The following is a 26,458-nucleotide window of genomic DNA, read 5'->3' as shown; positions in this document are numbered from 1 at the left end:
AAGTTGAGATTTTTCAGTAGTTTATCATTTAGAAGCCAGAGGCCTCATTTATCAAAGCATGTGTAGAACAAGTTGTCAATGTGTGTGTTAAAAGTTTAGTTTTCATCAAACCTGCACATGAACAACGATACATCACACCTACATCTACATCCGCTGGCTCGTACCCACTCCTTCACATACAGACACTCCCCAGAATACCAGATATGACTAACCACATCCCTTTGAAACTCTGAGTGGCTTTAGTGCAAGGCAAGGCAATTTTATTTGTATAGCACATTTCAGCAGCGGTGCAATTCAATGTGCTTTACATAAAACATTAAAACACAGTTAGAAGTTAATACAAGTTAATAGAAAATTAAAAAGAATTAATACAGAATTAAAAGCAATTCATACAAAATTAAAAACAGTTAATCAAAAACAGATTAAATACAGGAATAAAAGATTAAAATTTCCAATACAGTGCAGTGCAAAGAATTAAACAAACGCATTATCGAATAGAAAGGTCTTCAGCCTTGATTTAAAAGAGCGGAGCGTAGCGTTCCAGATACGTGGAGCATAGAAACTGAATGCAGCTTCCCCCTTTTTTGTTCTGATTCTGGGGATGGCAAGCAAACCTGTCCCTGATGATCTTAGAGGCCTCTGCGGTTCATACTTAACACGTAGATCCAAAAGGTAATTTGGCCCTAAACCATTTAGCGACTTATAATCCAGCAGAAGAATTTTGAAATCTATCCTTTGGGGTATAGGAAGCCAGTGTAGAGACTTCATAATTGGAGTGATGTGATCCACTTTCCTTGTGTTTGTGAGGACTCGAGCTGCAGCTTTCTGAATCAGCTGTAGCTGTCTGACAGATTTTTTAGGGAGACCTGTAAGGACACCGTTACAGTAGTCAAGTCTACTGAAAATAAAGACGTGGACAAGCTTTTCCAAATCCTGTTGACACATAAGTCGTTTTACCCTTGATATATTTTTAAGGTGGTAAAAGGCTGACTTTGTTATTGACTTGATGTGGCTGCTAAAATTCAGGTCAGTGTCCATAATTACACCGAGATTTCTGGCTTCATCTGTTGTTTTTAACATTATTGTTTGAAGCTGGGCGCTAGTTCTTAGTCGTTCCTCTTTTGCTCCAAAAATGATCACCTCAGTTTTTCCTTCATTCAATTTAAGAAAGTTGTGGCACATCCAATCATTAGTTTGTTCAATGCACCTAGCCAGTTTTTGTATTGGACTGTAGTTTCCTGGCGACAGCGTTATGTAGATTTGTGTGTCATCAGCATAACTATGGTAGCTTATGTTATTGTTTTTCATTATCTGGGCCAGTGGAAGCATATAGATATTAAACAGGAGAGGCCCCAGGACAGAGCCTTGGGGAACTCCACACGTCATGTCTTTGTGCTCAGAAACATAATTACCTATGGACACAAAGTAATTCCTATTCTTTAAATAGGATTGGAACCACTTTAGTACCGAGCTAGAGAGGCCGACCCAGTTTTCTGATCGATCCAAAAGTATGTTGTGGTCATCCGTATCAAACGCAGAACTGAGATTGAGTAATACTAGGACTGTAGTTTTACCACTGTCTGTGTTCAAGTGGATGTCATTAAAATCTTTGACAAGAGCTGTCTCTGTTCTGTGGTGAGGTCGAAATCCCGACTGGAAGGCATCAAAAATATTGTTTAGGGATAGAAAAAGGTTGAGTTGTTGAAAAAACGCTTTTTCAATAATTTTGCTTAAAATTGGGAGGTTTGATATCGGCCTATAGTTGTCCATTAGTGACGTAGCTAGATTTTTCTTTTTTAACATTGGCTTGATGACTGCAGTTTTCAGGGCCTGTGGGAAGATACCTGAGAAAAGAGACGTGTTTACAATCTGTAGAAGATCAAAAGCCAAACAATTTGAAATATTTTTAAAGAAATCCGTCGGTAGAATATCGAGGCAACAGGAGGAGGTTTTCAGATGTTGTATAATGTCCTCTAGATTTTTATAGGATAGGTAATCATTTGGAATTGTGTCAGATTGGGATTTGTTTTATCTGGACATTGTGACAACATATATCTTGTACTTGATATCGATGCACTTTGACAGTTTGCCTAATTTTTTTGAATCTTTTCTTTAAAGAAGATGGCAAAATCGTTGCAGGCCTTGGTGGATGAAAGTTCAGATGCTACTGGCACTGGTGGGTTTGTTAACCTATCAACAATAGCAAACAAGGCACGTGAGTTATTATGGTTTTTAGCAACAATATCGGAGATGAAGGACCGCCTTGCATTCCTCAGTTCCATGTTATAAATGTGTAGTCTCTCTTTATAAGTGTCATAGTGGACCTGGATATTGGTTCTTCACCACTTGCGTTCAGCTTTTCGACACTCTCTTTTTTCGAATCTTACATGTGTGAAATTTCTCCATGGAGATTTTTTTTTGCTCGAGAGAACTTTGACTTTGACCACCTTAACAATGGTGTTAATAACGTTAGTAATTCTGCAGTTGAAGTTATTGAGGCTCCAGAGGGGGCAGATGTGGACAAGTAAAGCTGAATAAATTCTTCACTGGTGCTTTCAGTAATCTATCGTTTTCCAATTACCTTTGTTTGAACACTTTTTTGCACAGAGATAGAGCTGTTAAAAAAAAACACAGGAATGATCAGAAAGAGCAACATCATTCACCACAACCTTGAAAATGTTCAGACCTTTTGAGATAATTAAGTCCAGGATGTGACCCTTATTGTGCGTAGGCTCTGTTACATTCAGTCAGCCCATAATTATCAAAGATACAGCACAGCTCTTTTGTCCCTTTGTCCTGGGGGTTGTCGACATGGATGTTGAAATCACCAGCAACAATTACATAGTCAAAGTCAACACAGATTATAGACAGCAGTTCAGTAAAGTCATCAAAAAAGGCAGCACAATACTTAGGTGGACTGTAAATAATTAGAAATATAGCTCTAGCGGTGGACCTTAGCTGAAGAGCCACATATTCAAAGGAAGCAAAATTTCCAACAGATATTTGCGTACATAGGAATAAGTCTTTGAACAGAATAGCAACTCCACCTCCTCTTTTGCCAACTCTATTCTCACTCATAAAACCAAAGCCAGGGGGAGCTGACTCGATGAGAACAGCAGCACTGCTACTCTGATCCAACCAGGTTTCAGTTAAAAACATAAAATCCAGATTGTGTTTAATAATAAAATCATTGATTAAAAATGATTTTCCTGCTAAAGATCTGACATTTAATAGAGCTATTGTTAGTGTGTTAAGGGAATTATCTGCCTCATTTTTTGGGGGCAGGTTGTAGTAGACAGGGAATGGATGCCAAGTTGGCTATGTTTGCAGTTGAGTGGTTTTTACCACTTTGCCGACTCACCAATTTGTGTGGTCTATTATTAGTAATGACTGAAATGATGTAGCTGGTCTGTGGACCAGCAGAGTTATTTGTAGAGGAGAAGGAGGTTATTGGAGAGTTCGTCTGGGAAGTGTATTTGGGGATGTGTTTTCGGGATGCAAACCGTCAGTCAGAACTGTGTGTCTGCAGGGCATGCCGTATATTGTCACATAGCATCTGGCTGCCGCGTGCATTTGGATGAATCCCATCCCTGCTAAACAGGGACCCACGTTCCCAGAACAGGTTAAAATTGTCGATGAATCCTATGTTGTGACGGTTGCAGGTAATCTGAAGCCAGGTGTTGAGGCCGCTAAAAAGTTATTTTTCACGACCTAGAGAGGGAAGTGGGCCCGAAATAAAAACCGACAACTCAATGCTCTTTAAAGCGTCTATAAGAGTGTTAAAATCTTTCTTTGTGCGCTCACTTTCATAGTAGGACATGTCACTGTGTCCACAGTGGACCACGATACGTGTAATGGACGTTGGGAATGAGGGTATCAGGTCCAGAATCTTAGCGAGAATATCTGCAATCTTGGCTCCAGGAAAGCAGTGTGTGATGGCATTAAAGAAACGTATACGCCGGGTGATGGAGTCACCGATGATTATTGTGGTTGGGGGGAAGAGTGGATGAGGAGTGGGGGATTGTGGATGGCCATTGTCAGGAAGAAGGAATTGTCAGTATCGGTTTCGGATGGACAAGGACAAGAAGAAAAAGAGGGTTGCTTACTCATATTGGTGTTCAATCAGTCCAGGCAGCGGAGGCCACCAGAACGTCTGATCACCGCATCCTTTAGAAGTTTTTGACGTGACGCAGCGGTCCTCTCCCGTGACGAAAGCTGGCGAGCAGGCTCAGGAGCCCGATGACCACCAGACACCTGTGGAGGAGACGGGAGGGTCAATCCACGACCGCGGGCAACCACAGAATCCACCAGTGGGGGGGGGGTCGGTCCAGGCAGCCACAGCCAATTCACCAGTCGCCGACAGAGAGGAAGCCCCGGCAACCCCGGTCCTCGGGGGCGAGCCAGGGCAGTCAACCTTGCCGACATCCAGCTCCGACAGGACGGCAAAGCGATTGGAGATGTTCGATGGCGGGAGGCGATGCAGGAGACAATGGAGCCCCACCCGGAGCCTTCCTTTGGCCACAAACCACCTCAGTCCACGATGCTTTGATGGTCGGCATCGAGCAGGAAACTGGGCACCCAGCAGGGTCCCATGGTTCCGTGTCGTGGAGGGCCGCCGCGTGGGTCGTAATCCAGAGCGACTGGTTGTGAGCCACATCCAGGCAGGCGGCCAACAAAGCATCCTTAGAGATACTTGTTGTGAGAAAAAGTAGAATACGAGTAGAGAAGTAGAATACGAGAAAGAGACAGGGTGGTGATGGCGCAGTAGATATGACACATTCCTTTGGTGTGGGAGACCTGGGTTCAATTCCCACTGCGATAAATCAACCAATGTGTCCCTGAGCAAGACACTTAACCCTAGTTGCTCCAGAGGCGTGTTACCTCTGACTTATATAACAATTGCAAGTCGCTTTGGATAAAAGCGTCAGCTAAATGACATGTAATGTAATGTAATGTAAAAGATAAAGATGAAAAACATCACAAACAATGAGGTTAAGATATTGGAGCGTCCTGGGAGCAAACATGAAGGAAGGTTTCCCAGCTTAGATCAATTATTGCAAGAGTAAAGATATGAGCTGATTCCTTAAGTTTCCCAGATAATTCATGTGAAGTATCAGAGGCCCAGTCACAGTTTGTCACAGTAGCTTTGATATGATATATATTTTATTAACGTGTCATGCCACTAAGTGGCCCCTCCCACATGGAATTACATGACAACCATATTAAAGTCATTTCATTCACAGCTTCCGGTCCAATGTCACACACAACATACTCTACTCTGCACAAAATAAAGAATGAAGAAAACATATTACAGCAGACACAACACAACAGTGTAACCCCATACATTGTCAACTAGACATTTCATACATTCCTTTTAGCCCATGCTTGTTCTAAAAAGTTTTAAAAAATTTCAAACAACCAAACTAACAGATGTATATCCTGCCTCATCTCTTTTACTTTAACTTTGTTAATTAATTACAATATTAAATCATGATAATATGGACAATACAAAGCAAAATGAACTTCATTTTGGATTTCATTGAGATCACATAAATAACCGACCAACGTCCTGTTTCTATATGGAGAGGGAGTATTCCAGACCTGAACTGAGCACACACACATCTGTTCACCTTGGACAGATTATATTTTACATATTGCTCTACCAAACTCATTTTTCATCAAACTGGAAGTTCTAAGTTTTGGTTTGTTCTAAATCTCAGCAGCCCATTTCTCTTTAAACTGGTGAAAAACAGCAGTAATAATCAACAACTAGTTTTTCAACCACAACACATTCTTCTCCCTCCTCCCTCCAGCCTCTCTGACTGTGAGTCCCAGCAGATCTCAGATGTTTGAAGGACAAAATGTCTCTCTGAGCTGTGAGGAGGACGACAGCTCTGCTGGATGGACTCTGAGGAGGAACACAACCAGAGAAACCAGGACTCAGTGTGGAGATGGCTGGGGAAGACCTGCTGGTTCTTCCTGTAACATCAGCTACATGGTCACATCGGACAGTGGAGTTTACTGGTGTGAGTCCAGAGAGGGAGCAACCAGTAACAGCATCAACATCACTGTCCCTGGTAAGATCAGACTGTGGAGTCAGTATTGATGAAGCTGTGTGTGAATGGATGACATGCTGTAGTTTGTCTCTGTGTTGAGGTGGACCAGTGATCCTGCAGAGTCCTGTCCTCCCTGTGACGGAGGGAGAAGACCTCACTCTGCTCTGTAAAACAAAGACGTCCTCCAACCTCCCAGCTGGTTTCTATAAAGATGGCTCCTTCATCAGGACTGAGCCTGCAGGTCACATGACCATCCACCATGTTTCCAGGTCTGATGAAGGCCTCTACAAGTGTCTCATCAGCAGTGATGGAGAGTCTCCACCCAGCTGGGTCTCTGTCACAGGTGAGGAGGTTACCTTTGATTTCAGGAGTTCATTCATCCAGATACTCACCTGACAGCTGATTCTCTCTACAGAGAAACCTACGACCACAAGCCCTCCTACGAGCTCGCCACCGGCCCCTGAAACAACCTCAGACCACCTCCACCTTGTGATCAGACTGGTCTGCCACCTGGTGGTGTTTTGTCCGTACTGCATCTCCACTTTCATCATGGTGTCTTTATATCGACAGAGGGCAGCAGGTAACACTCTGAATCATTCACTGACCTTACAATCAATCAATCAATCAATCAATCAATCAATCAATCTCACACCACCACTCTGGTGTTGATCAGTTAGCAGCTGATCAATTATCTACATTTTCTTTCTAACCTGCTCTGACTGTAGGAAATGACCTGCCCGTCTCCATGGTGATGACCCCACCCACCCAGGCTGAGATGGGATTGGATGAAGACTATGATGACGTCACCACGGAGCATCACTTCTGAACTGATCTGAGAAGAAGCTCAAATGTTTCAGGTCCTCATCAATCAGAAAGAGTGGAAGTCTCAGAAATCTTCCCTGTGGATCTCCACATGTTCTAGTTTGACCTGTAGATGGAGGATGTTAACCTCAGACCAGTTCACTCCAAAGATTTGCGATCAAACTATTTTTAACTTGCAGCTTCTTGTAATGCTCCAGTCTGCAGCGTTTTAAAACCTGTTAGTTTCCACCAATCAGATGAGACGGTGTATCTTCTGACTCTGGGGCGCTCGTTGAGCCTCCGTCTAAAATTCTGCCATTTCCAAAAGCTGACAGTTTAAAACATAGAAATAAAATGGATCATTTCATTTCTATAGTTTGCAGCTGATTTGACCGTTCCAAAACCAGCCTCTGAAAACGTAACCAGCTGAGTCCCAGCGACACCATCAGCTTGTTTTAGTCGAGCTGAAACGGGCCGCTTCAGAAGTAAAGGTTTCTTCTCGTTGCCATCGTTGCTCTGAACTGGACTTTAGTAACAGATAGTTGTTCAGGTTCTGCTGTAAGTCATGTTGTTGTTTTTAATCTCTTCAGATCAAATAAAATAAAATGATGAGCATCTTTTCTCTCTGTGCTTTGTTCCAATGTGATCATAACTTCACTTCTCTCATATCAAACAGCCTGTTTCCTTGTAGCTGACATGTGACATAGTCGTATATAAAGAGGAAGGAGGAGGCTTTTACTGGCTGTCCAACTGCTGTTGATCCTCACCAAGAGAAGAACCTCACCAACTCTGACATCACCATCCAACATGGCTGCTCTGAGCATCAACAGTAGTGAGAGCTGTGTGAATATACTGTTTATTAGCACTTCTGTTTTATATCTTGGTTGGTTGGTGCCTTGTTGAGTGACATTTTGCAGGTGAAGGCCCAGGAGGGACATGACATTTTGGGCCCCTGGGCCTTTCCCCGGTAGACCTGTTCAGTAATCCATGTCCACTGTTTAAGTGTTTAAACATTAACATTCACAACTAATACTAGACTTTCCTCTGAAACAACCTTTAATATCTGCATTCATACAAAGAGTTAGTCACAGCTACAGTATAAGTTTAACTGAGGACTAGAAAGTAGTGAAGCCAGGAGCTCAGGTGTCCTTTCATCAACTTGTAACCTTTGAACTAACACAGAGACACTGCCAATATAAAACCTGTCCTTTTCACAAGACGCCACCAGATGGAGCCCTGGTGTAATGGGAGGAACCTGATGTTTACAGGAGACACTCCAACAGTGGAACAAGAAAATAATGTTCACTGAATACAATATAAATGTAACCGAGGGTTTCTTATACTGTCTAGACTCAGGTTTGGCTGTAAAATAGAGACTTCCAATGCTGGAACCCAGACGGCACTGAACGTCTGACTTTATTCAACCACAACACAGACCAAACCAAACACACACCACACTTTATCCACTTCTGTTTTCCCCTTCACAATAAAAGCTCTGTTTACTGTAACTTCCTCTTACCCTTCAACTGAGAGCTTACACAATAAAATACCAGACATAAATAAAATAATTAGCATATAAAAGTAGTTTAGGATTAAAATGTTACAAAATATTTATTTTTCCCACAATATATACTGAGAGTTTTAGGCACATTATTGTGTAGGTAAGTGATCACCTTCCATCATGTTTCTGTTCATTATTATATTACATTACATAAGTTAATTTATTTTATTTAACCACCACACTCATTATCTTTGTGTGATGTCTTCCTATAAAGACGTGAGACAGATTAGCACGTAGCAGAAGACGGCTTTACTTTTCACCGTATTTGACATCCAACCGGTATCCCAGCATTCTTAGCGATCAGGTACTACATCAGAACTAAGTTGCAAAAATACTAAACTCTAATGTTTAATACATCACGTCACCTTCCCTCTTTAGAATGAAGGAAGTATTCTGAAGACCTGAAACAAGGAGTTCCTTATTCTTAATGTGACCAGCCTGTAACGGATAGCCTACAACAACAAAATGTCTCAGTATGTTAAAGGCACAGTTGGTAAGGTTGAGAAGCTAGTGAGATTTAAAAGTAGCTTTTCCTCTAACATTGTAGTAAATATTTTCGGTGCATCACAAAGTGTGCTTGTTAAAGGTACAATATGTAACATTCTGCATTAAAATGTCTAAAAATTACCATACCTATGTTATATATTTCTTTTGAGTTGTGTTCTTACACTATCCAAAATGTTTCCTCCAAATTTCAAACCTAGAGAAATCTGTTATTTTATTTTTGACACGGGACGTTTCCTTTAGTCGCCTGTCAGTGGCGTCATATAACCTCTCACCCTCTAGTTACTCCTAACTTCCGTCAAAACACTGGCACCCAGATGTTTGAGAGTAATTGTAAATCATTCAATGTCACAGAAAGAAATACTTGTAACCGTAATACTGCTTTTTTTGCCAAACGGCATCATTTTGTGATTAATTACTTGAAACACAGGAATAGCCTACAGCAGAGACCTTTTTATTGATACATTTCAACATCGATCCAGCTTAATGTTACTACTGCTGGTTGACAAGTAGCTAACGTTAATGCTAATGCTTGGTGGGTATCATTATAGTAGGGTGACCAGACGTCCCGGTTTGACCGGGACAGTCCTGATTCTGAGTTGCGTGTCCCAAGTCCCGAAAAAAGCCTGTCGGGACGCTAAAATGTCCCGGTTTACAGCAACCACTATGACATTGTCCCGGTTGTCAGCGATTACATAGACGACGTGGTCTTATTACAGCCCGATCATTAACTAAACCCATGTAGAAAGACTAATAAAGCATCCAGCATATGATTTTAACTCTGTGTGTGTGTGTGTGTGTGTGTGTGTGTGTGTGTGTGTGTGTGTGTGTGTGTGTGTGTGGTTGTGTGTGTGTGTGTGTGTGTGTGTGGTGTGTCAGTCAATCGTAGCGGTCTGCGTCTGCATAGTCTGTGCAGCCAGCGTTACAATGTACATTGGTCCCGCCAGGGCCGCTGGAAAGTCAGCGGACGAGTGCTGGGTGGAAATGGGGACTTTCTAAAACGTGAAAAAGCGTAACGTGGTTTAATGTACCTAAACAACGATCAATGATTACCAAATGTCTCTCTCATATTGCTCTGGTTATAAGGAACATGATCGTTGTTTAGGTACATTAAACCACGTTAGGACCCAGATAGCAATTTATCTTTGGCCCAAATGTGGCCCACATATGCAGTTCTCTTATGGCCCACATTTGGCCTTGAATGACGGCGCTGACCTCAGGTGAGTGTGGCTCCCGAAACTCAGCCACAGGTCCCCCTAATGTGGCCCACATATGCAGTTCTCTTATGGCCCACATTTGGCCTTGAATGACGGCGCTGACCTCAGGTGAGTGTGGCTCCCGAAACTCAGCCACAGGTCCCCCTAATGTGGCCCAAATATGCAGTTCTCTTATGGCCCACGTTTGGTTTAGTTTGAAATGTAAACAGACTACAGATAACTAGTTACCCAGTTTAAAAAGTAACCATTTTAATTACTTTATCAAAGTAGTGAAATTTATTACATCTGATTACTTTTTGATTAGTATTCTAAACATGTTTATAACTGGGCTATACAGCTGAATAACAGTGAATTTAAACCAGGCAGTTTAAACCTCACAGTAGTACCAACATAGTCAGACTTATAAAATGCAATATCTACATAAAGCTACATATAAGCTTTTTAATTGAAAAGATTTTTTCAGATGTAACCCCATTGTAAATCACCAATATTTGATAAGTAACTCTAAATTAATTACATGTTTCCTCAGTGACTAGTTACATGCAGTTTCTTGCTCCCAAACCTATAGAAACACAGTGAACCAGCAGCTATCAGGGTGCGGCAGCTGACTGATGTGCATTCGCAGACTCAAACAGTTTAGAATTACAAATTTACAAATGTTCCCTAAATACCTCAATTGCCTCAGAAATGCCATGGTAGATGCTTGCTAGCCCTAACCCTGCACCCAGAGAACCTCTAGTGCATACTCAGTTACTGCAGTAAGGAAAGTCACACGGGTGTATGGTAAAAGTTAGCTTGAAAATAAAGTTTTTAGGCAGCTTGGACTGAATTTTGTAATGCTTTTTATTTGCACATTTAACAGTTAAGACTGGTCCTGGCTGGTTTCTGTCTCAAGTTCTCTGGCTGTTTCTGTCTTTTTAACTCTGGAACTTGGAGATTGTTTCAAGCTACAAATTGCCTTGAACCTTTTCAAACTCAAAAGTGGGCCTATGTTGACAATACCTGACCAATTTGGTATTCCTAGCTTCATGTTTAGGTTAAGTGTGTTCAGTATTATAGTTTTGTCATTTTAAGAAAAAAGGAACACATACCAATATTGAACATTTGAAAACACACTAAAAGAAAATTAATCTTAACATTTACTAAAATAGAACATGTTAATAGTATAAAATGAATCTTAACCAATCTATAAAACACAATAAAACAACTATTTACGTGTTTGTGTGTGTGTGTGTGTGTGTGTGTGTGTGTACCCCCAGGATCCTCCAACTTAAATTCAAGGCTTTTTAAGACCTTTTTAATACCATTTCAAATTAAATTCAATGCCAACTTCGTACCCATTCCGACAGAAGTATGAGGGGAAAATGTAAAATCTGTATACATTTTTCAACCCTAGAAAATAATGATGTACAAGTAGGCTACTTGAATTAAATAAAACATTTTATTTAAATTATCAGTCATTTAATACAATTTACTGAATAATAATATAATCGAATTAAATAAGATATATTACACTGCATAATTTTACTTTTACTTTTGGTACTTTAAGTATATTTTGATAATACTTTTGTACTTTAACTTAAGGGAGATGTTGAATGCAGGACTTGTAACTGACAAGTAACTTGTAACTCTACACAGTTTTTTTCTACTTTTACTGCAATACATGATCTGAGTAAGTCTTCCACCTCTGTAAATCACCAATAACAGTCATGCATGAAAACCTGCAGCAATGTTTAACACTGAAAACACACAGCTCAGTTCAGCGTTTACTTGCAGCTCTGCTACAGTAGCAGATAGCCGTTAACATTACCTGCCGGTCACATCGTCTCTAAATAGTCCGCTCACACTGAAGTCCTGCACAGATCAAGAGATGTTAGAGTCCGATGACTGCTCGATACGCTGCCCTTCTCGCCCTCTCCGAAATCTTTTTAGACAGGTTGAGTTGAGCCTCGAGCGCAGTCAGCGCCACCAGCCTGCCGTACTGGCTCGTCCTGAGGGCCTTCTCTGGTGTCTGTTGAGGAAAACAAACACAAAACACAGAGTGAGGTCTGATGTAACAGACATAAAATGGACTGAGTCTTTAAAGTACATATCTTAGGAGTTTTACTTACATTTTGTAGCCTCGCTATAAACTCCCTCTCCTCCTCCAGTCCCGAGATCCCTGACTCCTGGTAGGGGACAGGGGTTTCGTCCTCGGAACTGGAGGAGGAATCAGGATTGTGGGACCTCTTCCTGGTGGTGGAGGCTTCTGGTGACTCTGGTGATGGTACAGTGGGGGTGAGGGCCTGGCGGAAATCCCTCATCCTCTTTGACTGGGCCACGTTCAGGCTGAGGGCGTAGAAGCAGTCAGCTGTGGCACAAAGGTGGCCACCATCTTCTGCTGCTCGGCAGACAGGTTGTTCTTTGCCTTAAAACAGTAGAAGAGAAAAGATTGCTACAGCCAGCATATAGCTTTCTGATCACGGTCGGAAACTAAGCAATCAGGAAAAGTTAACACATTGAACATTTAAAATTAAACAGCTGATTAACGTGAGCTTGTTGCTCCGTGTGAGCTGATGACCTCATCTGTTGACATTTCTGAATGCCTTCCTACAGCTGCTTCATAAAAGCTTTCCACACAAACTAACGTACATGTGTCATTAGTATAGAAAAAAAAATTTGATTTTAACTGTGTCGGGCTCAGACACAAACTTCTTAATGCCTGTCGGACGCGGGCCGGGCTCGCACAGAAAAATTCGGCCCGATCCAGACTCTAGTGTGTGTGCATAACGTTATGAGCAGTTTGCAGTTCACTGTGCCGCTAACTGCTCGCATCATCTGTACCGATGATCTAACATGTCCAGGGATACCATATATCGTCTGCAAAAACTCCCACAGTTGTGCACAAGGTCTAGGATACTGTACATCAAAAACATAAAAAGCCTTAAAGCAGGCATCTACTGCCCCAAGAAGAGATGGGTGCTCCAGGGCATGTCCATGCACTATAACAAAGGCTTGCGATAACAGATGCCTGTCCCCAAGAAGAAGCACATGTGGGACCTCTGTGCTTGTCCTTTTCGTAAGGTATTCAGCGATGTTTGTTCCAACGTGTAGAGAGAAAAAAAACTTTATAAAGACACCTTTACTTCAGATATTAACCCTCGTGACAGGCATAAGCTTGAGTGATAAAATGAAGGCCAAAATTATATATAATCTATGTGGATTTAAATTATGTATTAAGTAATGGGTTAACAACTGGAAAACTATGTCTTTCTGTGTTTGCTCTAACAACATTTCGTTTTAATAATGATAACAATAAACTGAAACAGATCATTGTTGTGCAGTGGTTTGGTCTGACACATGTGTGTGATAGGTCTGAGAGAGGTAGGTAGTAGAGGATGGATACCCCAACTGAGCCCGACTGGACCCAATGGGCCAGGCCGGGTTCGGGCAGATATTTAGAAATGATGTTCGGGTTCAGTCACATCACAACCAATTTTAAGCGGGAAATAAAAGGAAAATGTATTGAGGTCTGCAAATCTTCAGACAATCTGTTACAATACTTGCTGACGCTTGTTTTATTTGTTACATTTGTATTAACTCACAGGCTGCTCACCTATGAAAGCTTTTGTAGATTCGGCGTAGCTGGGGCGGACCGTCTTTCTCCGGATTTTGTAGGTGCCGGGGTCACCACAGGTAGCAGAAGCAAAGCGATGTGCCTGTCTGCAATATTGCAAGCATAAAAGTCAAATGTAAAATTCTACAACTCTGTATCACATTCTGGCGACTACATTTCAAAATGCAAAAAAGATTCCCTGACCTTGCTCTGACTTTACTACAAAATGCTCAAATTCCTTGATTTTCCGTGCCTGGTATAGACCCTCTTAAATGTCACGGCATTCCAGAAATGTAGTATAGTGCATGCAGAGCAATGCATTATATTGTTCTTTTCTTGTTTCTTCTTTTTATCATTATTCTTCTTCCAGGCCCTAATTTGACTAGAACCGCTTGCTGTAGAAATTCCATTCAAAATATTGATGAGTTGGTCCTTGTGCAAATTTTGGGTCTATGTCTTCTCATGTGATTTATACTTTGAGATACTGAATAAGAACTAATAAGCTCTTTGTGACATCAGTGAAACTTCATTGAACTCAATCTAACTTAATTACATTTGCAGCACCTGATCATTGATTAAAATGTGTGAAGTCCAGAGAAAATTTAACTCAGGTTCTTTTTTTCTGCATGGAAACTGGTCAAATACTAAGCCGTATAGATGACATGTTTTGTTGATCGGACCAGTATTATACTAAAATATCAGTGATCATAAAGACATTTATTTGTAACAGCAGGCCTAGGCTATTTTCAGACTATTTGTTGATTTACAGCAGGATTGTTAAGTGCTGCATCAAAACCAAACCTACAGGATATATTGTTGCATTTTGGGGCAGTGGTATCAGAAAATATTACCGGCAGATACCCACATTTACAATATCAGTATTGGACATGAAAAAGTTGTATTTTGCCATTCTTATTCATAGTACATATATGTCTTTTACTAAAAACTTATAAGCTTTTATAAAATGTGCCTACCTTCAAATGTAGAGAGTAAATCACCCAGGTCCCATTCTACCAGTTTATTTTGAACATGATCATCCATCTACAGGAAAACAATAATAATAAAAAACATTACAAAGCTGCCATATATCACTTTCAATAAGCATTCAGAAATGTCAAGCAAGCAAGCGGTCATTCTCATTACGCCAACAACATTTGACAGCTAATAACATAATGAATAATCAAGAATAGTTATTTTGGCAGGCAACACACACACGCGCGCGCGCGCACACACACACACACACACACACACACACACACACACACACACAATTCACTGCCAGCACAGGTTAGAATCAGCCAATTTCTATATTGCATAGTGGAATTCAGCTGCATGGAGGTAAAGTACTCCGTGACAATAGCTCATGCAGGTCAAATTTAACACGTTGGTCCCAATTGATTAGACTGACGCAAGACTTCTTTGCCAGGTTGTTCACTAACTAAAATGAACCTATTGGCGGGAACCGGCGATGTGTTCGCCTGTCTTTGTCAGCATTACAATTTGTATTTTGTATTTAAAGGAACTACATAAAGTACTTAATACATAACATTTAGTAACGTTACACAAACAGCTAAAACACATGCAAGCCTGAGCATTCAAAGTAGGCTACATAATCACTGAATACAAATTTCGCTCTTTTTTCTGCATGTTCACAATTCAGCAAGCAAGATGGCGGCGTTCGTCTTTTAACCCCTTAGCGTTCTGACGGCCCGCCCACGGGCCGTCGGCGTCTTTCGAACACGTGTTGCTATGTATACAACTCCTATGTTTAAGTAGTTACTCATGCCATACATCTTTGGAAAGCTACAACTCTTGTGATTTCACTGATACAAACTATTCCAAGACATGATAACAACAGCAGGTACAATCATCGCCTCTGTCTGAGTAACAAACAACTACAAAATTGAGGTAACTCACCTTTGAAGCCTCATTGTAATCCACAGATCCATAATATTCTGACAAAAACGGTCTTGTTACATTGACAAAGGTCCAGACGATCAAATCCAGTAAACTATTTAGTCCAAACATATTATGACATTAAAATATATCCACGGACAGCTGTTTTTAAATTTCAAATTTCGCGGCAGTTATTTAATATTTTACTGTATTTCCTGGAGTAAATCTTGTTTGCATATATTTTTTTGCCGGTATCTGATATCAAAATGGCCCCTGCACTCTGACCTTTCGATTGACACCTCACTTGAACCAATAGGACCTTCCTGGTCTCGTCTACAGCCTAGAATAGCCAACGAGTGCCTGCGGTGAAAGAAGGTGCACGCCTTTTTATTTTGTGCCAATTGCAACCGGTTGTGCCAATGACTGACGTTTTGTATAGCCAATGAACGGGGAACTGATGCTTTCGCGGGTAGTTACAATCCTAAACAAAGGAATGATCTGTGTAGTGCAAACACCGATAAAAACACGGCCCACTACTTTCTACATCCTAAACCAAAACCGAACGAGAAATTGAGAATGGCGAAAATTAGCAAGTCAAGAAGATATACCCTCCAAGAAGCAGTGGAGGAATGTACTCGGCCACGTGAAAGCGACAAGTCAGAGGAGGAAATGTCTGAGAAAGACAGTGAAATGTCTTGCATGGACTCCGTGGCAGAGGACATGTTCCTAGAGGGAGGAGACATTACTCTCGACAAGTGAGTATTTTACTTATATAACGTTACTGTATAATTAGACAGGCTGTGACCTGGAGCTCACCGTCTGCTTCAGTTTGACTATTGAAGAGTGTTTAGATGATTTAAATGTTTACTAATTTAGAGAATGGATAGTTCGCCAAGCTAACCTTAGCTTGCTAATTTCACCAAGCTATCATGCTAACGTTACACTAAACGAGCCAGACAAAGTTGTCTCTCATCTAAACCCTGCTCTCTACTCTGCTTGCTGAGAGCTCCACAGCTAACATTACACATTTGTTGCACCACATTTACTGCAAGAAGTGTTGCAAACGGAAACGTTTGAGTAAATACTGCGTCACAAGTTTGCAGCTGTTATTGTATTTATGTAAATATCTATGGTAATATCTACACATTTAATATTTTTCGTTGACTTAGCATTCAGAACATTATTTGTAATTACTGTTATTTCTTTATTTTCACATTATAGGAAATGTGATGTAGATATGGATTGGGAGCCTGCTACATCTGCACCAGTGAGCAAGTGGCCACATGGAGTGGAGCAGCAGGACAGTTCATCAGGTGATGAGCCTCATCTTCCAACTCCTCTGAACAGCAGGAGACCAAGAGGTAGAGGACAAGGTAGAGGAAAAGGGAGAGGCGTGGAGCAGCAGGACAGTTCATCAGGTGAGGAGGCTCATCTTCCAACTCCTCAGAACAGCAGGAGACAAAGAGGTAGAGGACGAGGTAAAGGAAAAGGGAGAGGCTGCAGTCAAGCCAGATCAAGCAGCCCATCTGAAGAGAGGTGGAATGATGTCGATGTCCCAGACATCACACCACCACAGCCCACCTTCAGACCCAGAAATGTCCCAGGACCCCAGCTCATACGTACTGCTACGTACACAGCCCTGCAGTTGTTTCAACTGTTTTTTACCAACTCTGTTTTGAAGACAATACTTCAAAACACCAACCACTGTGGCTCAACACACCATTCAACACCCTCTATCCCGTGGATTGATCTGACATTGCAGGACATGTTTGCATTCATGTCTTTAATTGTTTACATGGGTGTAGTCAAATGCTTTTCTTTCACTGATTACTGGCGTGGGGGTCATCTTTATAGCTTGCCGTTCCCGAGACGGGTAATGACCGGTAAAAAGTTCCTCAGGATCTCCCAATCCCTTCACCTCAGCAGCTCTGTGGGTGATGCTGCTAATGAGGAAAGGAGAGGCACAGGAGCCTACGACCGTCTGGCTAAGATAAAGCCGCTCTACGAGGAGATGAGGGACTCCTGCAGAAGAAACTTTCACCCTGGCCAGGAAATCTCCATTGATGAGCGAATGGTTGCCTCAAAAGCCCGCACTGGTTTGAAACAATACATGAAGAACAAGCCTGTTCGCTGGGGTTATAAACTCTTTGTTCTGGCAGACTCCAGGAACGGTTATACATGGGACTTTTTTGTTTATGAGGGAAAGTGCCAGGGAAACAGTGGTAAGGGACTCAGTTATGAGGCAGTGATGGAGCTAATTGATGTACAGTTGCTGGGCACCGGCTATAAGGTCTTTGTAGATAATTTTTATACAAGTCCAATCCTGTTTCGTGACCTCCTTCTGAAGAGGATCTGGGCATGCGGAACCATCCGCACAAACAGAATCGGATTCCCAAGGTCAAAGGTCAACATTCTGGTCTCAAAATCTCCTCGTGGCAGCATACGTTGGATCAGGAATGACTCCCTGCTCTTTGTTCAGTGGCGAGACACAAGGGATGTTTTTCTGTGCTCAACCCTCCACACAGCCCACGCAGAGGACACAGTGCAGAGGAGGGTCAAAGCTGCAGATGGGCAGTGGCAGTTGAAGGACGTCTCAGTTCCACCAGTGGTGCAGGACTACAACCGGTACGTACTATATATTCAACTACATTTTCATGTATGCTCTTGGAAATGTTATATTTGTCTGCTGTATACATTAATGTTTTTGTATACTGTCTGTTCATCTACTGTAGGTGCATGGGTGGAGTGGACCACTCAGATGCCCTCATAGGGTATTACAAAGTCCTGCACAAGACCCAACGGTGGTACAAGACTCTGTTTTACCACTTCATGGACATCGCAATTGTGAACGCCTTCCTCCTCCAGAAGGACCTTGCAATTGGCAAGGAGAGGTACCTCTGCATCAGAAGGCGTTCAGAGAGACGCTCGCAGTGGAGCTGGCAGAGGCGGGGTCTTCCTCCACAGCCACACCCGGACCACCTCCTGCTCCACGTGGAGCACATCACAGGCCAGTGCATATCAGTGGGCACAGCACTGCTGGTCGGCTGAAGTGCAGGCAGTGTCATGCAAAGACACCAGTGAAGTGCTCCTCCTGCGATATTCCTTTGTGCTTTGTCGCTGGCCGTGACTGTTATAATGACTGGCATGTTGCCAATGACCTGTAATTGTAAATACTAGTACAGTGCCTGTTGAAATTGTGCCTGCACCACATATCGGCGTTCATCAACCACCAGACCCGGTGTGTGTAGAGGGAGAGACGGTGTTGTCTCATGTCATCTGATCGTTAAGAAATTTAACACATCAGCAGAGGTGCTCATTTTCCATACAGGTTTATGTTTATGGGACATATGTATATATTTAGTGGCTTGACGGTTAACGGTGAAGTATGGATTTGATTCGCTGGGTTCCTGCAATTTATAGATATGTGTATGTAAAAAGTTATATAGTAGTACCTGCAATACTTTTCCAGCATAGCACTTGTTTTACTTTGTTGACCATTTTTACCAACGGTTCCTTCAAATGTCCTTTGTGTTTTGTCGCTTGCGATTGTTACAATGTCTGGCATGTTGCCAATAACCTGTAAATATATGTTGATTTAGATGTGTAAATAGTTATATAGTAATGCTTTTTTTTGCACTACTTTTTCACCATAGCACTTATTTGACATCTTTTTACCCTTTTTTACCAAAGGGTCCTTCTTTGTGCTTTGTTGCATGTAGCACATAACCTGTACATACATAATTGTAAATATGTGTATTTAGATATGTTAATAGCTGTAAATATTGTGTTACCTTTTATACACTACTTTTCCACCTTACCACTTGTTTTGACTTTTTTTACACACAAAGTTACAAAACGGCAATTTATTGTGTTTATGCTTCTGTTACTCTGTGTCAGAAATACTGATAGTGATTCTGGATATTAGATAGGATACCTCTTAATGTAACCTTTTAATAGAGCCCTGAATGATGACTGTAATGTCAACTGTTCATTTGTAGCAGTCTTTTTAGTCTAGGTATGTGACCATCGTTACCAAGGGTCCTTTTTAGGGTCACCAAAATGTCCGTTTTTGTAAACGCCTAGACACATACCCATACAAAAACAGGTGTAAAATATTCATTTTATGAAATACTGATATGAAATTTCAACTGGGACTATGTAAGACTTCTTGCTATAGCCCCATTGTGTTTTCAGGCTAATATGTCCCAGCAATAGTCATCTACAGGCATTTTTCTATAAAAAAGAACTCAGGCGGACATAAAAAAAATATTTTCCAGTACATTCAAAGTTCTATTACTCAAAGCCAATAGCACTTACAGTAATTCTAACTGTTGGAAAAGAAGGCTCAGAGTGTTACCTTTCAAAAGAAACCATAGACATGCATGTAGAACAAATGGTTCAAGAACAGCTTCCAATTTACTATAGGTATGCCTTGGATAGGCGTTTTTGGCAAATTTTACAGGAGTGTTAAGGGGTTAACACAGTCACGGTCATTCGTAACGTAGGCTGAGGACGGTTACCGGTAAAAAAAAAATTTGCCGCGCATTTTAACACTTCTAAATTAAAATATCCAAAACTAATTTACCGTTGGCAATGTCCGTACGTTACTAACGGTCGGTGGATTAGCTAACATTAGTAACGTTTTATTCATAAACCGCTCCTTAAACCGAGCTAGCTACCAAGCCAATGTAGCATACAATGACTCAGATATATCTTAATAAAAAAGAAAACCGATAGACAACGTAACTTTGAATGTGCAAACAGACATAGAAGATAACAACGATACAGCCTTGAAATGTCTCCATTAACGACTCCTTTGAAATAACGTTAATTAAGTTAAATGTCACACTTCATAAGCTAGCTAGCTAGCAGCTGGCTAGCTTATGTGAGTCATTGTATGCTACATTGGCTTGCTAGCTAGCTAGCTAGGTTAGTGCCATGACAAATGTTAGCACGCTTAAACGTAGCTAACGTTGATTTAGCTCGGTTTAAGGAGCGGTTTATGAATAAAACGTTACTAACGATAGGTAATCCACCGACCGTTGGTAACATTCGGACATTGCCAATGGTAAATTAGTCTAAAGTCTAAAAATGGGTGGCAATTTTTTTTACAGCTAGCAGCTAACTAGCTAAGTTACGTTAGCTAATGTAACATTAGAGTTTATTCTAGAAGCACTGTTTAACAAAACACATTTTCAGCAACAAACTACCGGTAAAATGAGAATGCTTACCTCGCTTCCCTGCCCCAGGAACCAGATGTGTTTTTTAAGAAAATTAGTTGCTGCTGTTCCGACTCATCGAGAGCGAGAGACGACGATGTGGGGTGACTGGGGGTTACGTCAGTTGAAGAGGTGCGCTTGTTTTTTCCTGTGTGAAGATCCAGCGGGCGGGGTGCCAGATAGAGCGATCTCTTCAATGTGTTTCTGTCTTCGCCCGCCGTAGTTCTTTGCTGGTATTTATTTGTAACGCAAATCGTGATAGGATTTATATTTAATAACGTTACTTGAATAAAACGAAGCTAAAACATAAAGTTATTATTGTAATATCGTTAGACTGTTTTTAAACTAAGCTAAACCATCTGATCTAATCTACGAAACAAACGTTTTTTATACGTCTTTTATGTCACTTTTTTATTCTTCCCATACCATGTCATGACTCGTGTGTGTGTGTGTGTGTGTGTGTGTGTGTGTGTGTGTGTGTGTGTGTGTGTGTGTATATATATATGCGTGTGTGCGTGCGTGCGTGCGTGCGTGTTAAAACAATGTCATCCAAAATAAGGCGGATCAGCAGTGTTGAAAAACTGAAGCCTGGATTTCGTTCAACGTCATCAACCCAATGCAATGGGTTATAATATGTTTAACCATTTTGTAACCCAATTATGGGTAAATTTATACATTTCAGGCTTAACCCAGCATATGAGTAACCAAATTAACCCAGCATTTTTAAGTGTGTAGGGTTTTCCCTCAATGTCCTATATATGCCTTCCTGCTTCATTTCTTCTTGTATTGAGGAACAATGTGGGTTGATTACTGTCATTTTTATTTTGCTTGACCAACAGGTTGCTGGTTTGATCCCTGGAGTGACAGGATAAATGTGGGCAGTCAAGTGAAAGAGCAGCACGCCCTTCTTTTTCATTACCACTGCTGAAGTGCCCTTGAGAAAGGCACTTAGCCCACACATGCCTTAGTGGAGATGTTCAATAGCCAATAGATATGACTGTGTGATTGTGGTGGGCAGCTTTTAGAATAATAATAAATGAAATCAGTTTACACAATTTTGTTTTTGTTTTTTACATTTCCCTTCTTATAAAAAAGTCATACCAGTTTTATCCACTTCAGAAATGCTAGCTAATAGCCTTGCATGAAATTATGAGATAAATGAGACATTTTCCAACATTTTAAAGGGACAGCATATTTACCAAGTGTATGTGTATGTACAGTTGTGCAGTTAAATGTACAGTACAGGAAGTGATGTCAGAACTCAGATTTATTCAGAATAAGGATTATTGTTGAGTCACAACAGTGCCATTACAGGGAGAGAGACATTTTCATAATATTATTTATAATATTTAGTTGGTATTTTATTTTGTTATGTTATCCACGTCATAAATGTGATATTGGTGTAAACATCATTGCATTTAAAATGGGAGCGGAATATATTTTTTAAACTCAAAATGCTGAGAAAAAAAAATGTATTACAGTAAAAGTCAATAATTTAAAAATGTGTCTATCCAGTGGCATATGAATATTCTGCTGTTGTAGTCAATCTTCAGCATTTTATGCATTTTGTGGTCTGAGATACTTTTGCGCACACCACTGTAATTGAGTTGTCCCCAAATATTGCTGAGACATGACCTATCAGGGATAACATAATGCAATGCAGTGCGGTGTCATGGGGGAGTGACATTCAAATAATCAAATATCAAATAAATAGTCTAGATTTATTTGCCTCATAACATCACTATATACTTCCACATAACTCTTGCCCAGTGTATCATATTAAGGCTATCTGCTCTACAAGACAGGCCAGCATACTTCATCCATAAAATGTGGTCTGGCTCACACAGCCCTTGTTGTAACCCTGGCTCTTTACATTGGGACCACCACCTGACAGTCGGCGCAACCTAGGTTGGGCCCGGCTTCTTACATTTGGGCCAGGTCTGGCCCACATGACACTCACCATAACCTAAGTCAGGCTTGGCTCATTTAATTTGGGCCACATCTGGCCCACACGACACTCACCGTAACCCAGGTCGGGGCCGGCTCCTTACATTTGGGCCAGGTCTGGCCCACACGACACTCACCATAACCTAAGTCAGGCTTGGCTCATTAATTTGGACCAGGTCTGGCCCACACGACACTCACCGTAACCCATGTAGGGCCTGGCTCCTTACATTTGGGCCAGGTCTGGCCCACACGACACTCACCGTAACCCAGGTCGGGGCCGGCTCCTTACATTTGGGCCACATCTGGCCCACATGACAGTTGCCCTAACCCAGGTCGGGCTTGGCTCATTACATTTGGGCCAGGTCTGGCCCACACGACACTCACCATAACCTAAGTCAGGCTTGGCTCATTTAATTTGGGCCACATCTGGCCCACACGACACTCACCGTAACCCAGGTCGGGGCCGGCTCCTTACATTTGGGCCAGGTCTGGCCCACACGACACTCACCATAACCTAAGTCAGGCTTGGCTCATTAATTTGGACCAGGTCTGGCCCACACGACACTCACCGTAACTCATGTAGGGCCTGGCTCCTTACATTTGGGCCAGGTCTGGCCCACACGACACTCACCGTAACCCAGGTCGGGGCCGGCTCCTTACATTTGGGCCACATCTGGCCCACATGACAGTTGCCCTAACCCAGGTCGGGCTTGGCTCATTACATTTGGGCCAGGTCTGGCCCACACGACACTCACCATAACCTAAGTCAGGCTTGGCTCATTTAATTTGGGCCACATCTGGCCCACGACACTCACTGTAACCCAAGTCAGGCTTGGCTCATTTCATTTGGGGCACATCTGGCCCACACGACACTCACCGTAAACCAGGTCGGGGCCGGCTCCTTACATTTGGGCCACATCTGGCCCACATGAGACTCACCGTAAACCAGGTCGGGGCCGGCTCCTTACATTTGGGCCACATCTGGCCCACATGACAGTTGCCCTAACCCAGGTCGGGCTTGGCTCATTAATTTGGGCCAGGTCTGGCCCACACGACACTCACCGTAACCCAGGTCGGGGCCGGCTCCTTACATGTGGGCCACATCTGGCCCACATGACAGTTGCCCTAACCCAGGTCGGGCTTGGCTCCTTACATTTGGGCCAGGTCTGGCCCACACGACACTCACCATAACCTAATTCAGGCTTGGCTCATTAATTTGGACCAGGTCTGGCCCACACGACACTCACCGTAACTCATGTAGGGCCTGGCTCCTTACATTTGGGCCAGGTCTGGCCCACACGACACTCACCGTAACCCAGGTCGGGGCCGGCTCCTTACTTTTGGGCCACATCTGGCCCACATGACAGTTGCCCTAACCCAGGTCGGGCTTGGCTCATTAATTTGGGCCAGGTCTGGCCCACACGACACTCACCGTAACTCAAGTTGGGCCTGGCTCATTCCATTTGGGCCACATCTGGCCCACATGACAGTTGCCGTAACCCAAGTCAGGCGCGGCTGATTACAAGTGGGCCACATCTGGCCCACTCAACATTTGCCATTGCCGTAACTGAGCCTTAAGTGCCAAAAGTGGCACAAATTTGGCCCAAATGTGTCTGCTATCTGGGGACTTATAAAGCCCATGAGAACCGTGGGGAGTCAACCCACAGCCGCTCCGCTGCCCTGCTGAAAATGTGAAGCAGGAACGCTTAATGTCAGATAACGTCCATAATAATTGGACTTTGGATTAGATTTTTTGACAGTTTTCAGTGGTTATGAGGCGCAATATGAGATAGAAATTTGGTAATCATTGATCATTATTTAGGTACATTAAACCATGTTAAGCTTTTTCCTCGCCATAGGCGCCAATGAAGAAGAAAAAGTTAATGTGAGATAACTTCTACAATCGTTGGCTTTCGGTTTAGTTTTTTTGACAGGCTCAAGTGCTCATGACAAGATATGGCCATGATCGTTGTTTAGGTACATTAAACCACGTTAAGCTTTTTCACGTTAAGCGTTTTATGTCCCGTGGAAATGTTTGCGCATTTCAAAAGCAGGGAGATTCCTCTAGGAGGTTCTGCTCTATCAAATGAGATTACATTTGTGTGTTGTTGGTTAGAATAACACTGGTAACACTTTACGGTAAGGGTACATGAATTCATTGATGGGCTATATTATGCATTATGTAATTAATGATCTGTGTTACTGCATTCCTTAATATCCCATTAATCATCAGGTATTGATGTGCACGTATCTGTCATTCGTGACCTCATACATGAACAACACAACTAAAGCATTAGGTACATGGGCACATCATTATGAATTATGAGTTATTAAGCATGATCATGATTATTTATTTTTCTGCAAAAAAATGTGGTCATCACTGCGCAAATTCTGATTAGGACACAACTTGTGCATAATGGTGTACCCACCTTACCTAATGCTTTTTAGACAATGAAAACGGCGAGTTCATGAGTTCTCCACTTGTAAGAGACACGACAGAGAAGCTCACGAACGAGCATGTTGCTACCGGTTGCTATGACAACACAACCAAACTGTTGCTGGTGCGCATGTCCATCGCGACGTCATAGGCCAGTCAACGCGGAAGAGCCGAGCTCCATGTTTGCTTTATGCACTTTTGAGCAACTCTCATTGGAATGAACGGGGCTTCCCGCCGTATCTGGATCCAGTTATCTCCATGGGCATGCTGGGAAACGCCGGCCTCTCAGCTGATCTAACAGCTGATTGGTTCAGAATCGACTCTGTTCAGCCTGAAGGCTGCTGGAATCAGCTGGAAACTGTCCGATTTGACAGCGGATTTTAGTCACCGCCCCCGGCTGCCGCTGCTGCTGCTGCTGCCGCCGCCTGCTCTCGTCCACTTTACAGGCGAGGAGCAGTTCGTCTCCAACGACCCTACTTTCTTTAGTAGATGTTTCCTCTTTCTCTGTGAAGGATGTAATGGTGGATCTACCCTCTCTCAGCTCTCATGGCTCCATTTCTCTTCCTGTTGTTATTTCTCTCTGAAGCAGCTTCTGGTAAATATCAGATTTTATTATGAAAAGATTTATGTAACGTTAGACATTAACTGTTTTATCGTCATGGGCGTAGCTACATTTGGTCTAACACATTTCTCAAGAGCAGTTATTGACAGGGACATAAATAACAGCCGGTATTGTAGTTGTATATGTTCTGTGTAGTTGCTGAACTCCAGTAAGTAGTCTGGAAATCTGGTTAATTCTCTCTAAACATCGGATTCTTCTGCGGAACTGAGCCTCAGCTAACTGAGTTAGCTAACGTTAGCTAACGTTAGCTAACTAGCCGTCCGGACAGACACTAAGTTGTAAAAGTAAACAGCTTAATGTTTCATCCACACTCTTGTCGTAGTGATGAAAACCCATTACTATCATCAGATGGGTGGTGACTTTGTTCAGTTCATTTCCTGTCAACAGTGTGACGTTACTAACGTTAGCATTAAAGCACGGTGGGTGGAGTTAGCAGCTAGCTAGCTACCAAACAAGCTAGGTAACGTAACGTTATTATCACTAACATAGCGGACTCACGGAGAAATACATCGGTTACATGTTTATACATGACTACTTTATTTACTGAGCATCATATGTATTAGAGAATCACTTTATCTGATGTTTAAAGTACATAAATAGACT

The 26,458-nt window shown here is 42.1% G+C and overlaps 3 protein-coding genes across 5 annotated transcripts in view; all 3 read left to right on the top strand.

Moving 5' to 3' along the window:
* The window catches only part of LOC116034141 (hemicentin-1-like), a 1,482,957-nt gene that overhangs the window by 468,790 nt on the left and 987,709 nt on the right, over nt 1-26,458 (top strand). The gene's annotated exons all lie outside the window — the stretch shown is intronic.
* The window catches only part of LOC116034453 (Fc receptor-like protein 5), a 245,863-nt gene that overhangs the window by 3,770 nt on the left and 215,635 nt on the right, over nt 1-26,458 (top strand). The window contains exons 1-4 of one of the 3 annotated variants that reach the window (XM_031277146.2): nt 5,814-6,077; nt 6,157-6,399; nt 6,472-6,636; nt 6,782-6,897. In XM_031277146.2, the coding sequence (XP_031133006.2) occupies nt 5,846-6,077; nt 6,157-6,399; nt 6,472-6,636; nt 6,782-6,882 (741 nt within the window). In that variant the 5' untranslated portion in view covers nt 5,814-5,845 and the 3' untranslated portion in view covers nt 6,883-6,897. Of the gene's footprint in view, nt 1-5,813; nt 6,078-6,156; nt 6,400-6,471; nt 6,637-6,781; nt 7,772-26,458 lie in introns of those variants that run through there. The other 2 variants (XM_035993955.1, XM_035993956.1) reach the window with 2 other exon arrangements.
* Nucleotides 15,410-19,447, top strand: LOC116034450 (piggyBac transposable element-derived protein 4-like). The gene is made up of 3 exons (XM_031277140.2): nt 15,410-16,385; nt 16,852-18,255; nt 18,363-19,447. Exons 1-3 carry the CDS (start codon nt 16,207-16,209, stop codon nt 18,676-18,678), a joined length of 1,899 nt encoding a protein of 632 aa, XP_031133000.1. The 5' UTR covers nt 15,410-16,206; the 3' UTR covers nt 18,679-19,447.

The sequence above is a fragment of the Sander lucioperca genome, chromosome 17 (assembly GCF_008315115.2).
Source record: "Sander lucioperca isolate FBNREF2018 chromosome 17, SLUC_FBN_1.2, whole genome shotgun sequence".
Classification (NCBI taxonomy): Eukaryota; Metazoa; Chordata; class Actinopteri; order Perciformes; family Percidae; genus Sander; species Sander lucioperca.
This window is presented reverse-complemented; position numbering and strand designations above follow the sequence as displayed.